Below are 22567 nucleotides of genomic sequence, written 5' to 3'. Positions count from 1 at the left end.
GCGCCGACCGCGCCCAGAGGCTCTGGGGGGCTGTCCCACAATCCCTCGCGAGAGCGAGGGCGGGAAAGGTGAGGGGGCCTAGCAAGGGGGACATCCGGCAAGAAGACCCAAGACCCTGGAACCCTATTACAAGGATGGAGAGTATTCTTTATACGACTGTTCCGTACCCCAAACCGGTAACATGCCAGTGTCTGTGCGTATCTTAGCTCCCATTCGGGGAGATCATTCCTACTAACAACCTTGAGGCCTCCACCCAACAGTTCAGGGTGGAGGTGAGGAAATGTGGTAAGACCCACTGGGCCTGGCTTTGCATCTTGCGGTCTCCATCCATCTTTTTATTGTCAGGATGTACGTTTGATATGCAAACTTTAAATGGGATTTGGAAGAATCACGATGGAAACGGGGCAACGTATGTAAGTGACCAGACTTCCGCACAGCCGCAGAGCCGCAGAGCCCCAAAGCCCAAGGCCGCGTGCAGCCACGCCGCGGACCCCACCCTTCCGCCTTACGTCTGACGTCACGTGGCGTGGCGGGTGCGCGTGCGCGGGCTTGGCCGCTTCTGCGTCTGCGCAACTACGGGCGTAGGTGTTCGGCTTTGAAATGCAGCGGGATTTACTGAGTTTGCCCCTGTCCCCAGCGGTGAGGGTGAAGCTGGTGTCTGCAGGTTTCCAGACTGCTGAGGAACTCCTAGAGGTGAAACCCTCCGAGCTCAGCAAAGGTAACGGACTCCCATTACAAGCTGAGGCACTCTGGCCGCTGTCGGGGCCGCCTCCATCCCCGTTCTCGGCCAGATTCTGCCGCCGCCCACCGCCGCGTTTACACCGTGAAATAGCTCCTTGACTCCACTTAAGTGTGGTTTGAATGGTTAGAACTGTGGTCTTGGAAACATTCACCAGTTGCTTTCTCTGCCAGTGGCTGCTGAAGCCTCTGAGGATTATCTCATTTATACTCAAAAGAACCCTTTTAACGTGAACTATTATGTTCAGTATATAGATGAAGGAACTGATGCTTGGGAGGCTAAGTAACTTTTCATTATGAGTGGGCTAGGAAGTTGTGGAGGCAGGATTGAAATCCAGACAGGCTAATTTTCGCTGTTACAAAATCCAAGGGGCAGGGATTAAATTTAAGAAATGCACTGTTCGTGATAGGATGAGGTAAATTAAGAGTGACAAAGGGAGTAGAATCCCCAGAACCTGGAGAAAGCAGTAGAAAGAAGACATCGCTTCTCTTAATGTAATTCACTGAAAAAAAAAACCCCAAACTCACATTCCAGAACACTGTAGATTATATGTTGGTGGGAACCACTTCCTTCTGAGGTACACAAAAGTGAAGCTGTCTGCAGTCACTCTCACTGTGCACATTACACTACAGTATGCCCAGAACTGTGTTATTAAGATAGAACAGAATTTTAAGGCATTTCCCTTAACGATTGAAAAAAAGGTTTCAACTCTCCACTCAAGAACAAATGTTGTAAAGCCAATGTTAACTATTTGTCTTAAGTCTTATGCCAAAGACTGTATCCCCCAAAGTTTGATGGGCTCATTTTCATTCAACAGGTTGGTTTTACAAAAAAGAAATGAGAAAATCTGAATGATAATAGTAGCTAACAATTATTAAGCATTTTGGATGGGCTTAGTGTTCTACCAAGGTTTTTATGTGTGTTGTTTCATTCCCATTTTGTAGAAGAAAAGTCTGAGGCATAAAGAAGTAACTTGCCCATGCGTAGTAACTACATAGTAAGTGGTGCGGTCAGGAATGAGAAACCGAAGTAATCAGATGAGTTAAGGCTCTTAAATTGGATGGAATTTTCATTTCCTTAGGACCATTAATGTCTTTTGTTAGCACCAAATTTATAGTTCATATCCTTACCCAATCAAGCACTGATATATCAAACTCATAAGTGATATCCTCTCCATTATTTCTTCCATAAGCAGCTTGTTTTGTAATTTCCATTTTACTTCTTAGGCCATGTTGTCAGGAATGAAATTGTATAGTTGAGGAAGCATAAGTGTATTGTTTAAGCTATTGGTGCATAAAATAATTTTTCTTATTAAATAGTTTGCAGTGATCCATGAATTTTTCATTCCAATGTTTTCATGAATAATACATGCACGTGCACTTCTTAAATCTGCATCTTGTTTTAGGCAGTTAAAGAGGCCATTTTTCATTCTTTTCCAAAAAATAATTTGTATACCTTATGAGAGCAAGTTTATTATGGCTTCCTAAGACCAAAAGAGATAGTAAAAGACCAAAGATATAGTAAAAGGACCAAAAGGAAAAAAAAAGGACATTTTCATTTCTACCTTCTGAGATAGATACTCTTGTAGGTACTCAGAAATGCTTTAGAGGCTTAGGTTTCTCAATTCTGTTTCTGAGGTAATAGATAAATCTTTTAAGTATGTGAAGACTAAGAAAATATAGATAAAAGCCTTTATTAACTTGAAAAATTAAATAGTTAATCGAATGTTACATTTTTATGTTTCTGTACTCTTGGCATCATTCTTGTTATTTAAAAATTAAAGTTAATGAAGACAACTCAATAACATATGACTTTTAAATTTCTAAAATCAGATGTTTTTGTTTCTGTTTCTTACTTTCAGAAGTTGGGATATCTAAAGAGGAAGCCTTAGAAACTCTGCAAATTATACGAAGAGAATGTCTCACAAATAAAACAAGTTATTCTGGTACAGCTGAGTCAGGCAAGAAGTGCACAGCACTGGAACTTCTTGAGCAGGAGCATACCCAGAGTTTCATAATTACCTTCTGTTCAGCACTAGATAATATTCTTGGGGGTGGCATACCCTTAACCAAAACAACAGAAATTTGTGGTGCACCAGGTGTTGGAAAAACACAATTATGGTAAAATAAAATGTTCTCTTACATTTATGTAAGTAACAGAGTATTGTGTTGTGGGTATACAGTTAGGAGACCAAAAAAGGCATGTATGTGCTCTTAATTTTGTGTGTCTGTATGTGTGCATCAAACAAATCAACATTTGCCTTACTTCACCCCATCTTGATAAATTGATACAATTATTTTGATATTCAAAAGTGTTTCTTTTGCAACAGTATATTGTGGTCAGTGGGGTCAATAAGCAGTCTTCTACTTTATTATAGAATTAATTCCTGAGAATATATTTGAAAGCCAAATGTTTGAAAGTAGATTTTTGTATAATAAAGGGTTCCATTCCCAGAAGCCTAAAAACCACTAAAGAGTCCTTAATTGTGGTTTTATAGGCACACCCTCCCCCTAATCCATTCATCAATTGATTCACATATGTTTGGAGACGTGGAGAGTCAACCATCTCTGTTACTTTGCAGAGTATATTTATACCTATAAAATATTTAGTGGTATCTAATGGGTTGTGATTTGGAGTTTGAAAAACACTGCCTTAGATGATCATGATAATGATTTGGTCATTTCAGTTCTTTCTCTTGACAGTATGCAGTTGGCAGTAGATGTGCAGATACCAGAATGTTTTGGAGGAGTGGAAGGTGAAGCAGTTTTTATTGATACAGAGGGGAGTTTTATGGTTGATAGAGTGGTAGACCTTGCTAATGCCTGCATTCAGCACCTGCAGCTTATAGCAGAAACACATATGGGAGAAGGTAAGTTGGCAAGTGCTCTTTTTTCTGTATAATAAAAGTAATTTTCATTTGTATCCATCTCAAGCAAGAGACCATTTGGAACGTGAAGCTTAATGACCGTGTACTAGTATTAAACTCTCATACTTCTCTTACAAATTGAGAAATGCTACACCTGGGCTGGCCTTTTTGTCCCCTTTTATGGCCCTCACTTTCTACTGCAGGAGCTCTGAGACAAACCTATATTTCAATGTATGACTTCAAATCATCATGCTCTGGCCTGCCAGGTGTTAGCTAATGTTACTGGACACCTTACTGTGAGTATTAAATGTTGTGTCAATGCATTTAGTGTATATTGACTTTCATACTGGTTTTTCCAAAAACCAAGTGTGGCCTTGAAAAATCATGTCTGGAAATGTTTGGAAAATTAGGCTGATTGACCTTATGTGGCTCTGAGTAGTATGTAATTGACTTCACAACTATGTTAATTGTATTGTTAAAAGTGTTGGGAAGTTTTTCTGCGCTTATTATGTGGAAATAAAGTGTTAGATTAAAAAAGTTTTTTTTAAGGTAATTTGTTTTCTAGTTCTTGTCCTTCAGTTACTCATAAAATTAAATGGTTTCTGGTTTGACTGTTTTCTTTTGCTTTTCTTTTGCTTTATTGTATTTTATTTTTTGGATGTGCATTTTTTCTAGAAATGTTAAAAAACATAAAGCTTTTCCTAAGATGTTTGTATTCCCTTTAAATGAATATAATCAGCTGAATATTTTTATTTTCATTGTAGTACTAGGTGTCCTTTTTAACCAATGACCAGTATATCTATTGAAAGTCCTGTAAGCTATCCATGTCACAGGTGTAATTTGTAATAGTGTCTTAAGATCTTGTAAATATTGTGGATGTAGCACTGGAATATAGTTTTTAATGAGTGGTGTGTGATTAAGCTGTTGTTTTTTGGTTAAAAATGAACTGGTTAAATGTATATTTGTAATAGGAAATATTTTCTGAAATTTAATTTCTTGGTTTTTCTTTCAGCATTAAAACTTAAGTACATTTTTAAATGCAATGATTTTTAACTTGTTTCTCTCTGAAATATGTCCAGAACCAATCTGGTTATTTTTAAAAAAACAAATCTAAGGAGAGAATTTTATATCATTGTTTCTACTTAAATACCAAATTATACTGTGCCATTTAAGGGAAAAATATGCTGCTTTTCAACATTTTTCCTTTTAACTTTTAATTTGGAGTCTTATGAAAAAAACAAGAAAGAAGTTCCATTGTGTTACTTCTATTCAATGGAAGCCAATAACTAGAAATATGAAAAGATAGACATTAAAACTCTAGTTGTGTATGTGTCTAAATTTTTAGTCTAGTATGTAAGGAAACAGTGGAAAAGGTGAAAATAAGAGGTCAGGAATTATGAAATGATAGTTTGTGAAATGACAGGTAAAACTATTTTAAAATTGTTTTGTTGTTTATTTCAGAGCACCCAAAAGCTTTGCAGGATTTCACTCTTGAAAATATTCTTTCCCATATTTATTATTTTCGTTGTCGTGACTACACAGAGCTACTGGCACAAGTTTATCTGCTTCCAGACTTCCTTTCAGAACACTCAAAGGTATGGCTCAATGTTTATCAGGTTGAGGAGGCTCTCTTTTATTCCTGATTAGTTGATTGTTTTTATCATGAAAGGTGTTGGGTTTTGTCAGATGCTTTTTCGGAATCAACTGAGACGATTATGTGGCTTTTTTCGCCCATCCTATTAATCTGGTGTGTTTCATTGATTGATTTTCATATTAAACCACCTTTGCATTCCTAGGATAAATCCTGCTTGATCATGATATATAATCCTTTTAATATACTACAAGATTCAGTTTCCTAGTATTTTATTGAGGATTTTTACATCTGTAATTGGTCTGTGGTTTTCTTTGCTGGTGATGTCTTTGTCTGGCTTTGGTATCAGTGTAATATTGGCTTCATAAAATGAGTTAGGAAGTTCCCTTCTCTACTTTTCAGAATACTTTGAGAAAAATTGGTGTAAATTCTTTAAACATTTTATAGAATTCACTGGTGAAGCCATCTGGTCCTGATTTTTTCTTTGTTGAAAGGCTTTTGATTACTGATCCAATCTCTTGTTATAAATCTATTCAGATTTTCTGTGTCTTCAGTCAGTTTTGGTAGTTTGTGTCTTTCAATGAGTTTGTCCATTTCATCTAGGTTATCTGATTTTTTGGCATACAAATGTTCATTATATTCTCTTTGTTTTTTATTTCTATAAGATTAGTAGTAATGTCCTTACTTTCATTCCTGACTGGAGTGATTTGCACCTTCTCTCTTTTTCTTAGTCACTTTAGTTAAAGGCTTGTCAATTTTGTTGATCTTTTCAAAGAATCAACTTTTTTTCTTTTTCTTTTTTTTAAAAATCTCTCTCTTTTTTAAAAAACTAATTAATTAATTAATTTTATTTTTGGCTGCGTTGGGTCCTTCATAGCCGCGCGGGCTTTCTCTAGTTGTGGCGAGCAGGGGCTACTCTTCGTTGCAGTGCGTGGGCTTCTCATTGCGCTGGCTCCTCTTGCTGTGGAGCACGGGCTCTGGGCACGTGGGCTTCAGTAGTTGTGGCATGCAGGCTCAGTAGTTGTGGCGCACGGGCTTAGTTGCTCCACGGCATGTGGGATCTTCCCAGACTAGGGCTTGAACCTGTGTCCCCTGAACTGGCAGTCAGATTCTTAACCACTGCACCACCAGGGAAGTCCCTCAAAGAATCAACTTTTGATTTCAGTGATTTTTCCAATTGTTTGTCTCTTGTCTATTTTGATTATTTCAACTTTAATTTTCATTACTTTCTACTACTTTATTTGGGATTAGTTTGCTCTTCTTTTTCTGGTTCTTTTAAGTAGAATTTTAGGATATTGGTTTGAGATCTTTATTTCTTTTTAAAAAAACATTTATTTATTTATTTGCTGCACCATGTGGCTTGTGGAATCTTAGTTCCCCAACCAGGGATTGAATCCAGGCCCTTGGCAATGAGAGTGTGCAGTCCTAACTGCTGGACTGCCAGGAAATTCCCTTTTTAAAAAAAATATAGTTGTTTAGAGCTGTACATTCTCCTCTGAGCACTGCTTTTACTGTATCCCATAAATTTTGGTATGTTATTTTTTAATATTCATTTATCTTTAAGTACATTCAAATTTCCATTTTGAGTTCTTTGACTCTTTGTTTATTTAAGAGTGTGTTGGGCTTCGCTGGTGGCGCAGTTGTTGAGAGTCTGCCTGCCGATGCAGGGGACACGGGTTTGTGCCCCGGTCCGGGAAGATCCCACATGCCGCGGAGCGGCTGGGCCCATGAGCCATGGCCTCTGAGCCTGCGCGTCCAGAGCCTGTGCTCCGCAACGGGAGAGGCCACAACAGTGAGAGGCCCACGTACCGCAAAAAAAAAAAAAAAAAAAGAGTGTGTTGTTTGATTTCCACATATTTGTGAATTTTTCAAATGTCCTTTTGTTGGTTTCTAATTTTATTCCATTCTGGTCAGAGAAGATAACAATGATTCCATCTTTATAAATTTGAGACTTATTTTGTGACCTAACATCTGGTCTATGCAGGAGGACGTTCCATGTGCACTTGAGAAGAATGTGTAGTCTGCTGTTGAGTGGAGTGTTGTATGTATAGATCTGCTAATTCTAGTTGATTTATAGTGTTGTTAAGTTTTTTCTTTCCTTGTTTATCTTTTGTCCAGTTATATCCATCATTGAATATGAGCTGTTTGAAATTGCCAGTTATTACTGTAGAACTGTCTTGTTTCTTTCTTTGATTTAAAAAAAAATTTATTTTTAAAAATTATTAATTAATTAATTTTTGGCTGCATTGGGTCTCCTTTGCTGCACGCGGGCCTTCTCTAGTTGCAGCAAGTGGGGACTACTCTTCATTGAGGTGCGTGGGCTTCTCATTGCCGTGGCTTCTCTTGTTGAGGAGCACAGGCTCTAGGCATGCGGGCTTCAGTAGTTTTGGCTCGCGGACTCTAGAGCTCAGGCTCAGTAGATGTGATGCACCGGCTTAGTTGCTCCAAGGCGTGTGGAATCTTCCTTGACCAGAGCTCAAACCCATGTCCCCAGCATTGGCAGGTGGATTCTTAACCACTATGCCACCAGGAAAGTCCTCTTTCTTTAATTTTATCAGTTTTTGCTTTATATATTTTAGGGCTTTGTTGTTAGGTCTCTATATATTTATAATTGTTATATCTTCTTTTTGCTTTTTTTGGCTTTCGGGATCTTAGTTCCCTGACCAGGAATTGAACCCAGGCCATGGCAGTGAAAACACCAAGTCCTAACCACCGCACCGCCAGGGAATTCCCTATAATTGTTATATCTTCTTAATGGACTGACCCTTTTATTATTATACAGTGTCCTTCTTTGTCTCTTGTAACAGTATTTGTCTTAAAGTCTCTTTTGTCTGGCCACTCCAGCTCTCTTTGGTTACTGTTTGCAGGGAATATCTTTTTCCATCCTTTCACACCTAACTTGTATGTATCTTTGGACTTAAAGTGAGTTTCTTGTAGAAAGCCTACAGCTGGGTCATTTTTTAAATCCATTCTGCCAATCTCTGCCTTTTAATTGGAGAGTTTAATTCATTTACGTTTAACGTGCTTGCTCATAGGGAGGTACTTCTGCCATTTTGCTGGGTTTTTTTCTATATGTCTTATACCTTATTTCTCAATTTTTCCATTACTGCTTTCTTTTTTTTTATTAGATAGTTATTTTCTAGTATACCATTTTGATTCCCTTGTTTCTTTTACTATATATTTTTTAGTTATTAGTTGCAAAATTGCTGGATCATATGGTAATTCTATGTTTAACTTTTTGAGGCCTTGCAAAACTGTTTTTCACAGTTGCTGAACCATTTTACATTCCCACCACCAATGCAGTGGTAAATGGGATTGTTTCCTTAATTTCCCTTTCTGATCTTTTGTTGTTAGTGTATAGAAATGCAACAGATTTCTGTTTATTAATTTTGTATCCTGCAACTTTACCAAATTCATTGATGAGCTCTAATTACCGTTTATTTCTGGTTATAAATTATTTTCTGGGGAATTCCCTGATGGTCCAGTAGTTAGGGCTCTGTGCTCTCACTGCCAAGGGCCTGAGTTCGATCCCTGGTCAGGGAACTAAAACCCCAGAAGCCATGCGGTGTGGCCGTAAATAAATAAATAAATTTCTGTATTTTCCTCAAAATATGGACCATGAGGTTGACTATTACAGAATTTTCTTGCATTTTGTTTACATCAGGATTTTTCCCTAAGAGGTTTTCATCAATTTGAACTTTGCTGAACTTATTTATCCATATCTGACCTATGCCATTATTTGGCAAAATTAAGCTACCAATAAGCACTTGATGGCTGTCCAATTCAGCAAAGAAGTTGCTCCCCTCACTGAGGAACAGGTACTGTTTTAACATAAACGCTGGTTGCTATTTTTGCTTACATTAACAAGCATGATGAAAGTGAAACAACAGAGGTGTATTTTTTTGCTGAATTGATTAGCTTCCTGTGTTACTGTTGTTGAGGAATTTGATGAATTTTTACCATTTCTGTTTTTCCTTTTTTTCTTCCCCAACCTCCTAATTTATCTCTCTCCTCCCACCTTTCCCCTTTGGTAGCCATAAGTTTGTTTTCTAAGTCTGTGAGTCTGTTTCTGTTTTGTAAATAAGTTTGTATCATTTTTTAGATTTCACATATAAGTGATACCATATGATATTTGTCTGTCTGGCTTACTTAGTATGGTAATCTTTAGGTCTATTCATGTTGCTGCAAATGGCATTATTTGATTCTTTTTTATGGCTGAGTAATATTCCATTGTATATATGTACCACATCTTCTTTATCCATTCATCTGTTGATGGATATTTAGGTCGCTTCCATGTCCCGGTTATTGTAAATACTGCTCCAGTGAACATTTGGTGCATGTAAATATCTTTTCGAATTTTGGTTTTCTCCAGATTTATGCCCAGGAGTGCAATTGCTGGATCATATGGTAGCTCTATTTTTAGTTTTTTGAGGAACCTCCATGTTGTTCTCCATAGTGCCTGTAACAATTTACATTCCCACCAACAGTGTAGGAGTGTTCCCTTTTCTCCACACCCTCTCCATCATTTATTGTTTGTAGATTTTTTGATGATGGCCATTCTGACTGGTGTGAGGTGATACCTCACTGTAGTTTTGATTTGCATTTTTCCAATAATTAGCTATGTTGAGCATCTTTTCATGTGTTTGTTGGCCATCTGTATGTCTTCTTTGGAGAAATGTCTGTTTAGGTCTTCTGCCCATTTTTTGATTGGGTTGTTTGTTTTTTTGATACTGAGCTGCTTGTAAATTGTGGAGATTAATCTCGTCTGTTGCTTCATTTGCAAATATTTTCTCCCATACTGAGGGTTGTCTTTTTGTCTTGTTTATGGTTTACTTTGCTGTGCAAGAGCTTTTAAGTTTCATTAGGTCCCATTCGTTTATTTTTGTTTTTATTTTCGTTACTCTAGGAAGTGAGTCAAAAAAGATCTTGCTGTGATTTATGTCAAAGAGTGTTCTGCCTATGTTTTCCTCTAAGAGTTTGATAGTGTCTGGCGTTACATTTAGGTCTTTAATCCATTTTGAGTTTATTTTTGTGTATGGTGTTCATTCTTTTTCATGTAGCTGTCCAGTTTTCCCAGCACCACTTACTGAGGATTTTTCCCTAAGAGGTAAAAAGACCAGAAATCTAGATGACTGGTTGTGACAGGAAGTATGTTCTTAAGTGCTTCTCACAATTTTTATGTTCTTACATTCTTTCTTTATGGGGTCTTTTTTTTTTTTTTTTTTTGTGGTACTTGGGCCTCTCACTGTGGTGGCCTCTCCCATTGCGGAGCACAGGCTCTGGACGCGCAGGCTCAGCGGCTATGGCTCACGGGCCCAGCCACTCCGCGGCATGTGGGATCCTCCCGGACTGGGGCACGAACCCATGTCCCCTGCATCAGCAGACGGACCTTCAACCACTGCGCCACCAGGGAAGCCCTATGGGGTCTTTATTGAGCCTTATTTTGTGAAAATGGAAAATATGGTTATTTTGCTGACATTACAGTATTTTGATACATCCTCAGTTTTTTCATTTTCCTACACTGAACAATTTATCTGTGATATGGGAAAGACCTCATATCTCTAATAAACCACTCTTAGTGTCAGTGAATAGTAAGAAAAGAAGGAATATCAAATGGAGTCATCCCATGATCCATTTACCCAAAATTTCTTCTTTGTTAGTTGCACAAAGGAAAGAACTGCTGGCAGAAGGGAATTACACTACACAAAATGTTTCTGAAACATAAAGAGTTTAAAACTCTCTTGGATTCCTAATTTTTATTTTAAAAAATTCACTTTGGAGGGAATTCCCTTCCAGTGGTTAGGACTCTGCATTTCCACTGCAGTGGGCATGAGTTTGATCCCTGGTCGAGGGGAGCTAAGTTTCCTACAAGCCACAGGGCATGACCAAAATAAAAATTCACGCTGGTAACTTCTTTTCTTTAAGATTTTTTTTCTTGATGTGGACCATTTTTATTTTATTTTATTTATTTATTTAAATGGTTCTTTTCTCATTTTTTAAAAGATTTTTATTATTTATGGCTGCGTTGAGTCTTCATTGCTGCATGCGGGCTTTCTCTCGTTGCAGTGAGTGGGGGCTACTCTTCGTTGCGGTGTGTGGGCTTCTTGTTGCGGTGGCTTCTCTTGTTGCAGAGCACAGGCTGTAGATGCGCAGGCTTCAGTAGTTGTGGCTCTGGGTCTCTAGAGCACAGACTCAGTAGTTGTGGCACACGGGCTTAGTTGCTCCGCGGCATGTGGGATATTCCCAGACCAGGGCTCGAACCCATGTCCCCTGCATTGGTAGGCGGATTTTTAACCACTGCACCACCAGGGAAGTCCCTGATATGTACCACTTTTAAAGTCTTTATAGAATTTGTTTCAACATTGCTTCTGTTTTATATTTTGGTTTTTTGGCCGCGAGGCATGTGGGATCTTAGCTTCCCGACCAGGGATCAAACCTGCACCCCCTGCATTGAAAGATGAAGTCTTAACTACTGGACTGCAAGGGAAGTCCCATGTTGGTGACTTTTTAAGTTCAGCTTTTATGAGTTGAATGACAGTGCTTGTTTTTTGGTTTTTGTTTGTTTGTTTGTTTGACAATGCTTGTTTTATTCTACCCACTCACACTCTGTACTTCATCGACTTTCTGTCATTCGGTATAATCTGCCTTTTTGAGAGACCAAGGAAACTCACCAGAGAATATTCAGGAGCTTGCTCCCTAAACTTGGAGAAAAGCCATGAGTGTGACAGTTACCACTTAACAGAACGTCCAGATCTTTGTATTTCAGCCACTTTCAGTAAAATCTGTACTGTAGAGAGGAAAACAGCCTATTTCTATTCTTGCATTATAGGTTAGGCTGTATAGCTCCTCTGGTTTGAGCAGAGAGGTCCTTGGATGCCCTAGATATTTGGGACTCGTCGCGAATACCCTAGGACCAAAACTTGCAATTATATAGTGTTTTCCTGTGGAGTATTTTTCTTCTTTTGATTTGAGTTAATGATCATTCCTAGTTATTGGATTCATTTTCCAAAAGTAGAAGCATATTTCCTCATTTTTTTGTGTAGTTCACAATGCAATGGATACAGACAGAACACTTAAAAAAAATTTATTGAAGTATTGGTGATTTACAGTGTCTTGTTAATTTCTGCGGTACAGCAAAGTGATGCTTCCCTCCTTCACCCCCCTGCCCCTTGGCAACCACAAGTCTGTTCTCTACAGACACAACACATTTTTAAGGTCAATCTGATTATGACATTTTTTTCCCATCGCTTTATTAAAAGTCTAGACAACCAGCAAAACAAATCAAGTCCTGATCTGTAACTGATTTGCTTGCTGATTTCCATGTAGTAAATACTGCTATCGGGCTTCCCTGGTGGCGCAGTGGTTGAGAGTCCGCCTGCTGATGCAGGGGACACGGGTTCGTGCCCCGGTCCGGGAAGATCCCACATGCCGCGGAGCGGCTGGGCCCATGAGCCATGGCCTCTGGACCTGCGCGTCCGGAGCCTGTGCTCCGCAACGGGAGAGGTCCACATACCGCAAAAAAAAAAAAAAAAAAAAAAAAAAAAACACACACGAAAATACTCCTATCATGGCTGGTATCATGTATGATGTCATTGGACATGGAGTAGAGAAGAAACAATGCACATCATTATGTAATGTTTGCACTATAAAGGTAAAATAGATGTAAATAACCTTAAAAGCATAGATAATAGTAAAATGTAGTAGGAATGAGTTTTCAGTATTTATTATCCATATTTTAATGTATATAGCTTAATTTTACTAATGACTGTATTTAATGATGGATTTGTAAAATTTCTAAAAATTTAGCACCTGGCTCAGGAGCTTGTAGGATTTGGCCTCAGCACACCACTGATTCTTTCTGATGTAATTTCCTCCTGTTCCCCCTCACTACTTTTTTTCTGACCCTTTAAACATGCCAAACTTGTTTGTGTCTTAGGGCCTTTGCCCTTCCGCATCCTTGTATGTGGGTTGTCTTTCCCTCCTAGAAGTTCTTATCCAGGACTCAGTTCTATTGAGTCCTTACGGATGCCTTCCTTACATCTAGTCTAAGTTAGCTTCCCTCTACCCCTTCACCTACTTATTCTTTGTCATTTCACCCAGTTTTAGTTTCTTTTTTGCTCCTATCATCATCAGAAATTATCTTATTCAGAGCTTCTGAGTTGGTGAACCCGTTGGGGTGCTAGGAGAATGGCTCTCGGAGAGAACATGGAAGCTCCGTGTCCCTTCCCCATACCTTCTCTATGCATCTCTTCCATCTGGCTGTTCCTGAGTTATATCCTTCTTTTTTTTTTTTTTTAATTGAAGTGTAGTTGATTTACAATGTTGTGTTAGTTTCTGGTATACAGCAAAGTGATTTGGTTATACATATATACGCATATTCTTTTTCATATTTTTTTTCCATTGTACTTTATCACAGGCTATTGAATATAGTTCCCTGTTCTGTACAATAGGACCTTGTTGTTTATCTATTTTATATATAGTAGTTTGTACCTGCTAATCCCAAACTGCTAATTTATCCCTCCCCCATCCCCTTTCCTCTTTAGTAACTACAAGTTTGTTTTCTATGTCTGTGAGTCTGTTTCTGTTTTGTAAATAAGTTCACTTGTGTCATATTTTAGATTCCACAGGTAAGTGATATCATATGTATTTGTGTTTCTCTTTCTGACTTACTTCACTTAGTATGATAATCTCTAGGTCCATCCATGTTGCTGCACATGGCACTATTTCATTCATCTTTATGGCTGACTAGTATTCCATTGTGTATGTGTACCACAGTTTCTTTATCCCTTCATCTGTTGATGGACATTTAGGTTGCTTGCATGTCTTGGCTACTGTGAAAAGTGCTGCTATGAACATTGGGGTACATGTATCTTTTGAATTATAGTTTTCTCCAGATATATGCCTAGGAGTGGGATAGCTGGATCCTATGGCACTGAGTTATATCCTTTTATAATAAACTTGTAATTCATTGAGTAAAAAAAAAGAAATTATCTTATTCATATATTTGTTTGCACATTAATTGTCCCTTACTTCACTAGAACGTAAGCTCCAAGAGAACAGGGATCTTATTTCTTGTTCCCCAATGCCTGGAACAGTGACTAGCATATAGTAGGTGTCAAATAAATATTTGTTGAATGAAGGAATGAATAAAAGATATAAAAATGTCTTACTAAAACAGTGCTTCACAAAAGCTTGTTCTTTAGCTTAGTCCTTATTAGGTAGAAAAATATATATAATCTTATAGTATTTTGTTTGTTTACATTTAGATTAATTTCCAGATTCTATTTGTTCTTGGATCTTAGGTTATATATTATACTAACTTCACCATAAGAGCCATTATTTAGATCAGATTAGAAATGAAACTGTCATGAAAATGTTTATCATCTGTAAGTGAACTTTCTTGATTAGAATTCAAGACAAATCTGCCTCTTCCTGAACTCTATCTTATGACAGATTCTGTAATGGTTAGTTGCCCTATAGTATGTTTTAAATTAAGAAGAAAAAGTATATCAAAAATTAAGCTTTTGGAAAAAAAACAAAACAAAAAAAAAACGGAAGGGCTTCCCTGGTGGCGCAATGGTTGAGAGTTCACCCGCTGATGCAGGGGACACGGGTTCGTGCCCCAGTCCGGGAAGGTCCCACATGCCGCGGAGTGGCTGCGCCCGTGAGCCATGGCTGCTGAGCCTGTGCGTCTGGAGCCTGTTGCTCCGCAACGGGAGAGTCCACAACGGTGAGAGGCCCATGTACCGCAAAAAGAAAAAAAAAATTAAGCTTTTGAAAAAGGTTTTATAATTTAATATTTGAGCGTTTGGTTTTTTTTTTCAACATAAAAAGAACCCTGAAGGTAAAATTGACATTTAGTTGAGAAATTGGTTTTGCTAAGATTTCAAGTGCTTTTCATCAGTACACCTCTGTAAAGACTGGGTGTAGTGGCAAATTGCAAGAAAATTGTAATTGCCCCTTTTTCTTTTGTTGAATTACTTTTTTAAGATGATAAATTATCAAACCAGAGTACATTTTAACTTTTGGTGACTAGTGCAGAAAGCATTGAACAGATTTATACCTGACCAAAATGAAGCCTTTGGAGAGTTGGAAATAGAACCCTGGGTTTTAAGGTTTTTTGTTTTTTGTTTTCCTGTGATGGACTCTGCTTTTTGGTTGCCATTTATTATTTTATTTTAAATACCAAACCTAATATCATTATCTCTTCTTTATTTAGGTTCGATTAGTGATAGTGGATGGTATTGCTTTTCCTTTTCGTCATGACCTAGATGACCTATCTCTTCGTACTCGGTTACTAAATGGCCTAGCGCAGCAAATGATCAGCCTTGCAAATAACCACAGATTAGCTGTAAGTATTACTACTAAAGGGAGTTTTATTATAAAGTCAAGATTATATAAAATGTTAAAGTCTAGGGAATTCCCTGGCAGTCTAGTGGTTAGGATTTCATGCTTCCACTGAAGGGGGCACAGATTTGATCCCTGGTCAGGGAACTAAGATCCCGCATGCCACACGCACGACCAAACATAAATAAATAAATAAAAGTAAAAAAATAAAATGTTACAGTCTAGAAATAGCAAAAATAGAATTTGCTTGACTAAAAGCAAATAATATAGATATACAGTTCTGAATGTAGTTTTGTTTTGGTTTGGTTTCTATAAAAAATATTAAATCCAGTCATAAGTGTTGTATATCAGTTTTCCTGGCAAATGAAAAGCATAATCAAGATGCCATGTTATAAAAATGGACTTTGATAAAGAAATGCCATCTTTGATAATTGCATTGTTTTCTTTGTAACATACTTGACGTTTTTCAGGTGAGCTCTTCCAACATCCCCATTTTTCTTTTACTCTTGAGTCTTTGATTATTACGTAGTGTATAATCACAGACTCAGATAGAAAAATTACATAGTGTAAACAACCTAGATGTTTAGAGGTGGAGCTAATGCTTCTAGATTTGTAGTGTGAGGAGAGACATAAAGATAAGTTCAGAAGTAAAGAGATAAAAGGAGTGAGGTAGGGGATTCCATGGTGGTCCAGTGGTTAGGACTCTGCACTTCCACTGCAGTGGGTGCGAATTCGATCCCTGGTCGGGGAACTGAGATCCTGCGTGCTGTGTGTTTGTGGCCAAAAAAAACCAAAACAAAAACAAAAAAAAGGAGTGAGGTAAAAACTTTTTTTTATTGCCTGTTTTCACTTCTCTCTTTGCAATCTCATCCTACCACTGACACAAATATACACACTTGTCTGGGAGGGAGATGGGAGAAGATCAAACTGCTTACCTTGATTTTCTTGTCTTCACCGCCAATTAGAGTCCTTTGCACAAGGCTGTAATACATCATGTGTAAATAACTCCTCAATAAAATAATTTCAAAACATACTTTTTTCTTTTGAGTTTTTAGATTTTTTTTTGCCATATGCTGAAAACATAGTGTCCTGTCTTTGAATTATTTCTTGGCATTAATTTGTAATTTAGCATTCTGTTAATATCAGTGAAGAGTCCCCAGTAGGGGGCACTCAAGGCTAATGGGTTGCATAGTTCCTTAGGTTTTTGTTTTTTAACAGAAATAGCTTCATCTTTTCTGATTAAAAAAGTAATCTAGGGAGTTCCCTGGTGGTCTAGTGGTTAGGATTCCAGGCTTTCACTGCCATGGCCTGGGTTCAATCCCTGATTGGGGAACTGATATCCTGCAAGCTGTGCTGCACGGCTGAGCCAAAAAAAAAAAAAAGTAATCTACATAACAACATGGAATACTATGCAGTGTTTAAGAAGAGTAATGTAAATATACATGCACTAACATGGAAGAAGATATATCCAGATATATGAGTAAGTGAAAAAATTCAACTTACATAATAATATATTTAGGGTGATCCCAATTTTTTTTTTTTTTTTTTTTTTGCGGTACACAGGCCTCTCACTGTTGTGGCCTCTCCCGTTGCGGAGCACAGGCTCCTGATGCGCAGGCTCAGCGGCCAGGGCTCACGGGCCTAGCCGCTCCGCGGCATGTGGGATCTTCCCGGACCGAGGCACAAACCCGTGTCCCCTGCATTGGCAGGCAGACTCTCAACCACTGCGGCACCAGGGAAGCCCTGTGATCCCAATTTTTGAAGAAAACAGAAGTTATATATGTACATTTATATTTATACATATGAAGAAAAAGATCTGAAAGGACCAAAACATTTACAGTAGCTACTTCTAGAGGTAGGACTTTGTGGGTTGAGTGTATATTTTCTCCTCTTAGTTTAAAATTCTTCTTTACTTGATTTTTAATTTCCCAGTTAGCATCTATAGAAGCATGTATGACCTTTGCTAATAAGTACATTTTACAATTTTAAGTTATATTTGCTTGCTGTAAAAAAAGTTTTAAGCAATCAAAAGTGTAGAAAGTAAGCAATTATATTATCTATTACCCAGAGTTGATTATTGTTGAGTTTGTTGTATATATTTTTCCAAACTTATTCTGTGTAAACATTTACATATTTTTTAAGTGAAATCATATTAAAATCAATCAAACAAACAGTTGTTTTTTACTTAATATACTATGAACCTCTTCCCATACATACTAGTTTATAAATGTACCTTACCTTAACATCTATATAGTATTCTACTGTATGGTTGTGGCATAGTTTTTTAACCACCTCTCTCTCTATTGATCGTCTTTAAAGTTGGCTCCAGTGTTTCACCATGTAAAACACCATGTAAAACACTGGAGTCAACAACTTTATATATGCTTCTTTGTCCGTGTGTCCAGTCATTTCTGAAAGTATTAAGCCAGTGAGATATCCCTATTTTTAAACCTTTTGTAATATATTATCAAATTGCCCTCAGAAAGCGTATCCCAAAGTATATTCTCTACAACAATGAATGGGAATCCTTTCTTTTTTTTTTTTTTAGTTCAGTGGGGAAAAGATAGAATTTTATTTATTTTGTTGATTTGAATAGTATAAAGAACTCCCATATAACCTTTCCCAAGGTTTGCTTTTTCATTCTTATTCTCTCTCCCCACTCTCTTTCTATACATACACAAACACACACACAGAGTTTATGTATATATTTTTCTGAACACTTTGAAAAGAGTTGCATATATCATATCCTTTTATCTGATAATATTCAGTGTGTATTTCCTAAGAACAAGAAATATTCTCATATGTGTCCACAGTATAGTTATCAAATGTAGGAAATTTAATATTGATACAGCACTTTAGTATATAATCCATATTCCTGTTCTGTCAATTATCCCAACGATGTCCTTCACAGCAAATTTTTCCCGTTCTTTTTGCCAACTGGAATCGCATATTGCCTTTAGATGTTGTATCTCTTTAGTTGCCTTTCTTTGTTTTTGTGACATTGCTGTATTGAAGAATAGAAGCCAGTGATTTTAGAGATTATCTCTTAATTTTGGGTTTCTGTGGGGACTTCCCTGGCCGTCCAGTGGTTAAGACTCCACGCTCCCAATGCAGGGGCACGGACGGGTTCAATCCCTGGTTGGGGAACTAAGATCCCACATGCCACATGGCTTGGCAAAAAAAAAAAAAAGTTACAATTTTGGGTTTCTGTGATGTTTCCTCTTGATTAGATTCCAATTATACTTTTTTTCTAAAATAGAAGATAGACTTTTTTTTGAGATATTTTGATTTACAATATTATGTTAATTTCATGTGTATAACATGCATGAGAATTCTTGTTTTCCCACTTCTTTACCAACTTTGAGTCTTTTAAGTCTTTGCAGACTGATATGGAGGGAGTCCTTCTAGAGATGCATTTATTTGATTATTATCAGAAAAAAATTTAACAGCTCTATTAGATATAATTAACATAGCATAAAATTAACCCTTTTAAATCATAGTTCAGTGCTTTTTAGTATATTTGCAGAGTTGTGCAACCATCACAGCTATCTAATTTTAGAAAATTTCCGTCACCCCCAGAAAGAACTCCCTTACCCATTAACCATCATTCCCCATTGCACCCTTCCTTCAGCCACTAACAACCACTAGTCTGCTTTCTGTCTCTATGGATTTGTCTTTTTGGATATTTTATATAAATAGAATCATACAATATGTGGTCTTTTATGTCTGGCTTCTTCTTTTTTTTTTTTTTTTGCTGTATGAGGGCCTCTCACTGTTGTGGCCTCTCCTGTTGCGGAGCGCAGGCTCAGCGGCCATGGCCCGTGGGCCCAGCCACTCTGCGGCATGTGGGATCTTCCCGGACCGGGGCATGAACCCATGTCCCCTGCATCGGCAGGCAGACTCTCAACCACTGCACCACCAGGGAAGCCCACAGAAGTATTTTTAAAGCAGTGAAGTTTATAATTTTAAAGTGATTATTACTTCACTATTTTTTTAAATTAATTAATTTATTTATTTTTGGCTGCGTTGGGTCTTCCTTGCTACGCGCGGACTTTCTCTAATTGCGTTGCTGTTCGTGGACTTCTCATTGCGGTGGCTTCTCCCGTTGTGGAGCACCAGCTCTAGGCGTGCAGGCTCAGTAGTTGTGGCGCTCGGGCCTAGTTGCTCCGTGGTATGTGGGATCTTCCCAGACCAGGGCTCGGACCCTTGTTCCCTGCATTGGCATGCAGATTCTTAACCACTGCGCCACCAGGGAAGTCCCCACTTCACTATTTTAAGACCCATTCTTTTTTAATTTTTTTGGCCGTGCTGCGCAGCTTGCGGGATCTCAATTCCCCGACCAGGGATTGAACCCCGGGCCATGGCAGTGAAAGCCCATAATCCTATCCACTAGTCCACTAGGGAACTCCCAAGACTCATTCTTTAGGAGCTTGGAGTAATCACACAGTAATTTTCATTTATGTCATGGTAAACCCAACATTTTTGCAGAAATACTGTTAATTATAAGTATATGCTAACAATGCAAATTCTTATTTTGGGATGTTGAACAACTAGTAAGCCAGTATGTCTATTTACAATTTCCTCAAGATGTGTAATGGATAATGTGTAAGATGTGTAATATTCTCTAAGCCAATGCTGTCTGGTAGAGCTTTCTACAAAGAAGAAAATGCTCAGGACTTCCCTGGTGACACAGTAGTTTAGAATCCACCTGCCAATGCAGGGTACACGGGTTTGATCCCTGGCGTGAGAAGATCCCACATGTCATGGAGCAACTAAGCCTGTGCGCCACAACTACTGAGCCTGTGCTCTAGAACCCACAAGCCACAACTACTGAGCCCACGTGCCGCAACTACTGAAGCCTGCGCGCGTAGAGCCTGTGCTCTGCAACAGGAGAAACCACCGCAATGAGAAGCCCACCTACCACAATGAGGAGTAGCCCCCGCTCGCTGCAACTAGAGAAAGCCTGAACACAGCAACAAAGACTCAATGCAGCCAAAAAAAGAAAAAAAGATGAAAATGCTCAGTCTGATATAGTAGTTCCATGGGTGTTGAGCACTTGAAATGTGGCTAATGCTGCAGAGGAAGTGAATTTCTAGTTTTAATTAGTTTTAAAAAGCTATATGTGGCTCATGGCTGCAGAATTGAATAGTGCACCTTTAACCAAAAAGTGTTGGTGTAAGTAAATATCCCAGTTGCTAAAGATTAAACACTTGATAGTGTGTAAAGAGTATTGTTCAACATGTTGTGGATGCCAGTAAGACATATATTTTAGTGAATTACCAATTTAAATTCCTGCTTAGCTTGTTCTGAGATACCTGGAATAAGGTAACACATGGGAAAACCACTATGGCACTTAAGGGGAGAGGAACTAAGAGGAAGTGCTGTCATCCAGTTTGTGCTTGACTGAGATCTAGATGGATCACAGATTTCTCCTTCGTAGATAAACAGAAACTTTAGGGTGTTGACCACTGTGGTGGGAACAGCCAAACAGCCTTTTCTTTTCAGTTTTCTTAAGAAATAGATGACTTTTTTAGAGTAGGTATCTTTTCTTATTGCTTTTCTTAGAAGTTCTTTATCAGTTTCAGCTTGAAGTAGTATCTGTCTTATTTCTGGAGGGAAGATCTGTATTGGAACAATATTTAAAATAACCATTTCTGGAGAATTTTAGATGAGAAGGTGCCAGATAATCTGACTTTTACTATATTAAGGTAGCCTTAAGCACTTTCTTTATCTCTACTCTAAAATTACTATCTTTTGGTACTTCCCTGGAGGTCCAGTGGTTAAGACTTCGTGCTTCCACTGCAGGGGGCACGAATTCGATCCCTGGTTGAGGAACTAAGATCCCGCATGCCATGCGGTGCGGCCAAAGAATAAGTAAATAAAATAAAATTACTATCTTTCTAAACATGGAATCTTTTCTATAGGCCACTATCTAATCCAAAAGAATTAGCAATATTTTTAGGCTTGAGGGCATCTGTGAGTAAGGCAACACCTATAGCTCTATTACCAGCAGACTAGCATAGTCATAATTTTTGGGTCAGTTGATCTGTTACTGGGTTTTATCTTTTCCCAGTTCTTCTATTATACTGTGCTCTCTTTATGATTTTAGATCTCTTCTCATAATTCTTTGCCTCAGTTTTTTTTTTCTGTAAAATCATAAGTGGTAATACTGTCTCTCCCCTAAAAGTATAAACATTGAGTTATTTATTAAGGATTTTATATTCCTTTGAGTAAATATATTCTAGAGAGGCAACAGTGGTAAAGAACACAGATTCCCATGTTTCCTGTGCTCCTAGTTATGAAGTTTTTACACATGGTCTCTTTAGATCTTTATGTATTATCTACTATATTTTTTTCCTTCCATTATCACAATAAGAACTTCTTTGTTCTAGTCTGTTAAAAAATGTTTTATATTCAGTAGAATCATGTATTCAGATAATTTTACTCATTTTTATGGGTAATATCTAAAAAATATATGAGAAAAGTTTTCATTACCTACATATATCTTTCTTTAAATTAGATTATATTCAGAATACTAAAATCATGTGACTATTTACTTGATAAATTTGGGAGGAGACTCACCTAATTTTCTCACATTTTGTTTTTGTAGGTAATTTTAACCAATCAGATGACAACAAAGATTGATAAAAATCAGGCCTTGCTGGTTCCTGCACTGGGTAGGCAATTAATCAAATAAACATTTTTAAATACATTTTTTTCTACCTCTTTCATTTGATGCTTGTTGAGTACTGTAAGCTCCATGAAAGTAGAGAAGACTGTCTTATTCACTGATAAATCTTAGTGTGGAGCACAGTGCCTTTAGATACTGACTCATCCTTTCAGTTGTTTAACATTTATTGAGCATCTACTCTCTGGCAACTCTTGTGTCAGGTACTTAGCATATAAATATTCATAAGATGACTCCCTCAGAAAGCGCAGTCTTAGGAGGAGTGGTGAATCCATTTAAATACAAATCAAACTGTAATGAATAGGCTTATGACTCTAACCTTACTCGTGGCTTTGT

The 22567-nt window shown here is 37.8% G+C and overlaps 1 protein-coding gene across 2 annotated transcripts in view; it reads left to right on the top strand.

Annotated features, from left to right (window-relative positions):
• Positions 1–597: 597 nt before the first annotated feature.
• Positions 598–22567, top strand: part of RAD51C (RAD51 paralog C) — a 32527-nt gene continuing 10557 nt past the window's right edge. For both annotated transcript variants that reach the window (XM_082679998.1, XM_082679997.1), the window contains exons 1-6: positions 598–718; positions 2601–2859; positions 3442–3608; positions 5067–5200; positions 15416–15547; positions 22154–22220. In XM_082679998.1, the coding sequence (XP_082536124.1) occupies positions 601–718; positions 2601–2859; positions 3442–3608; positions 5067–5200; positions 15416–15547; positions 22154–22220 (877 nt within the window). In that variant the 5' untranslated portion in view covers positions 598–600. The remainder of the gene's footprint in view (positions 719–2600; positions 2860–3441; positions 3609–5066; positions 5201–15415; positions 15548–22153; positions 22221–22567) is intronic.

This window comes from Grampus griseus, assembly GCF_964374135.1.
Source record: "Grampus griseus genome assembly, chromosome: 20".
NCBI classification, from domain to species: domain Eukaryota; kingdom Metazoa; phylum Chordata; class Mammalia; order Artiodactyla; family Delphinidae; genus Grampus; species Grampus griseus.
Note: the sequence above shows the minus strand (reverse complement) of the source record. Positions and strands in the feature narration are given on the sequence as shown.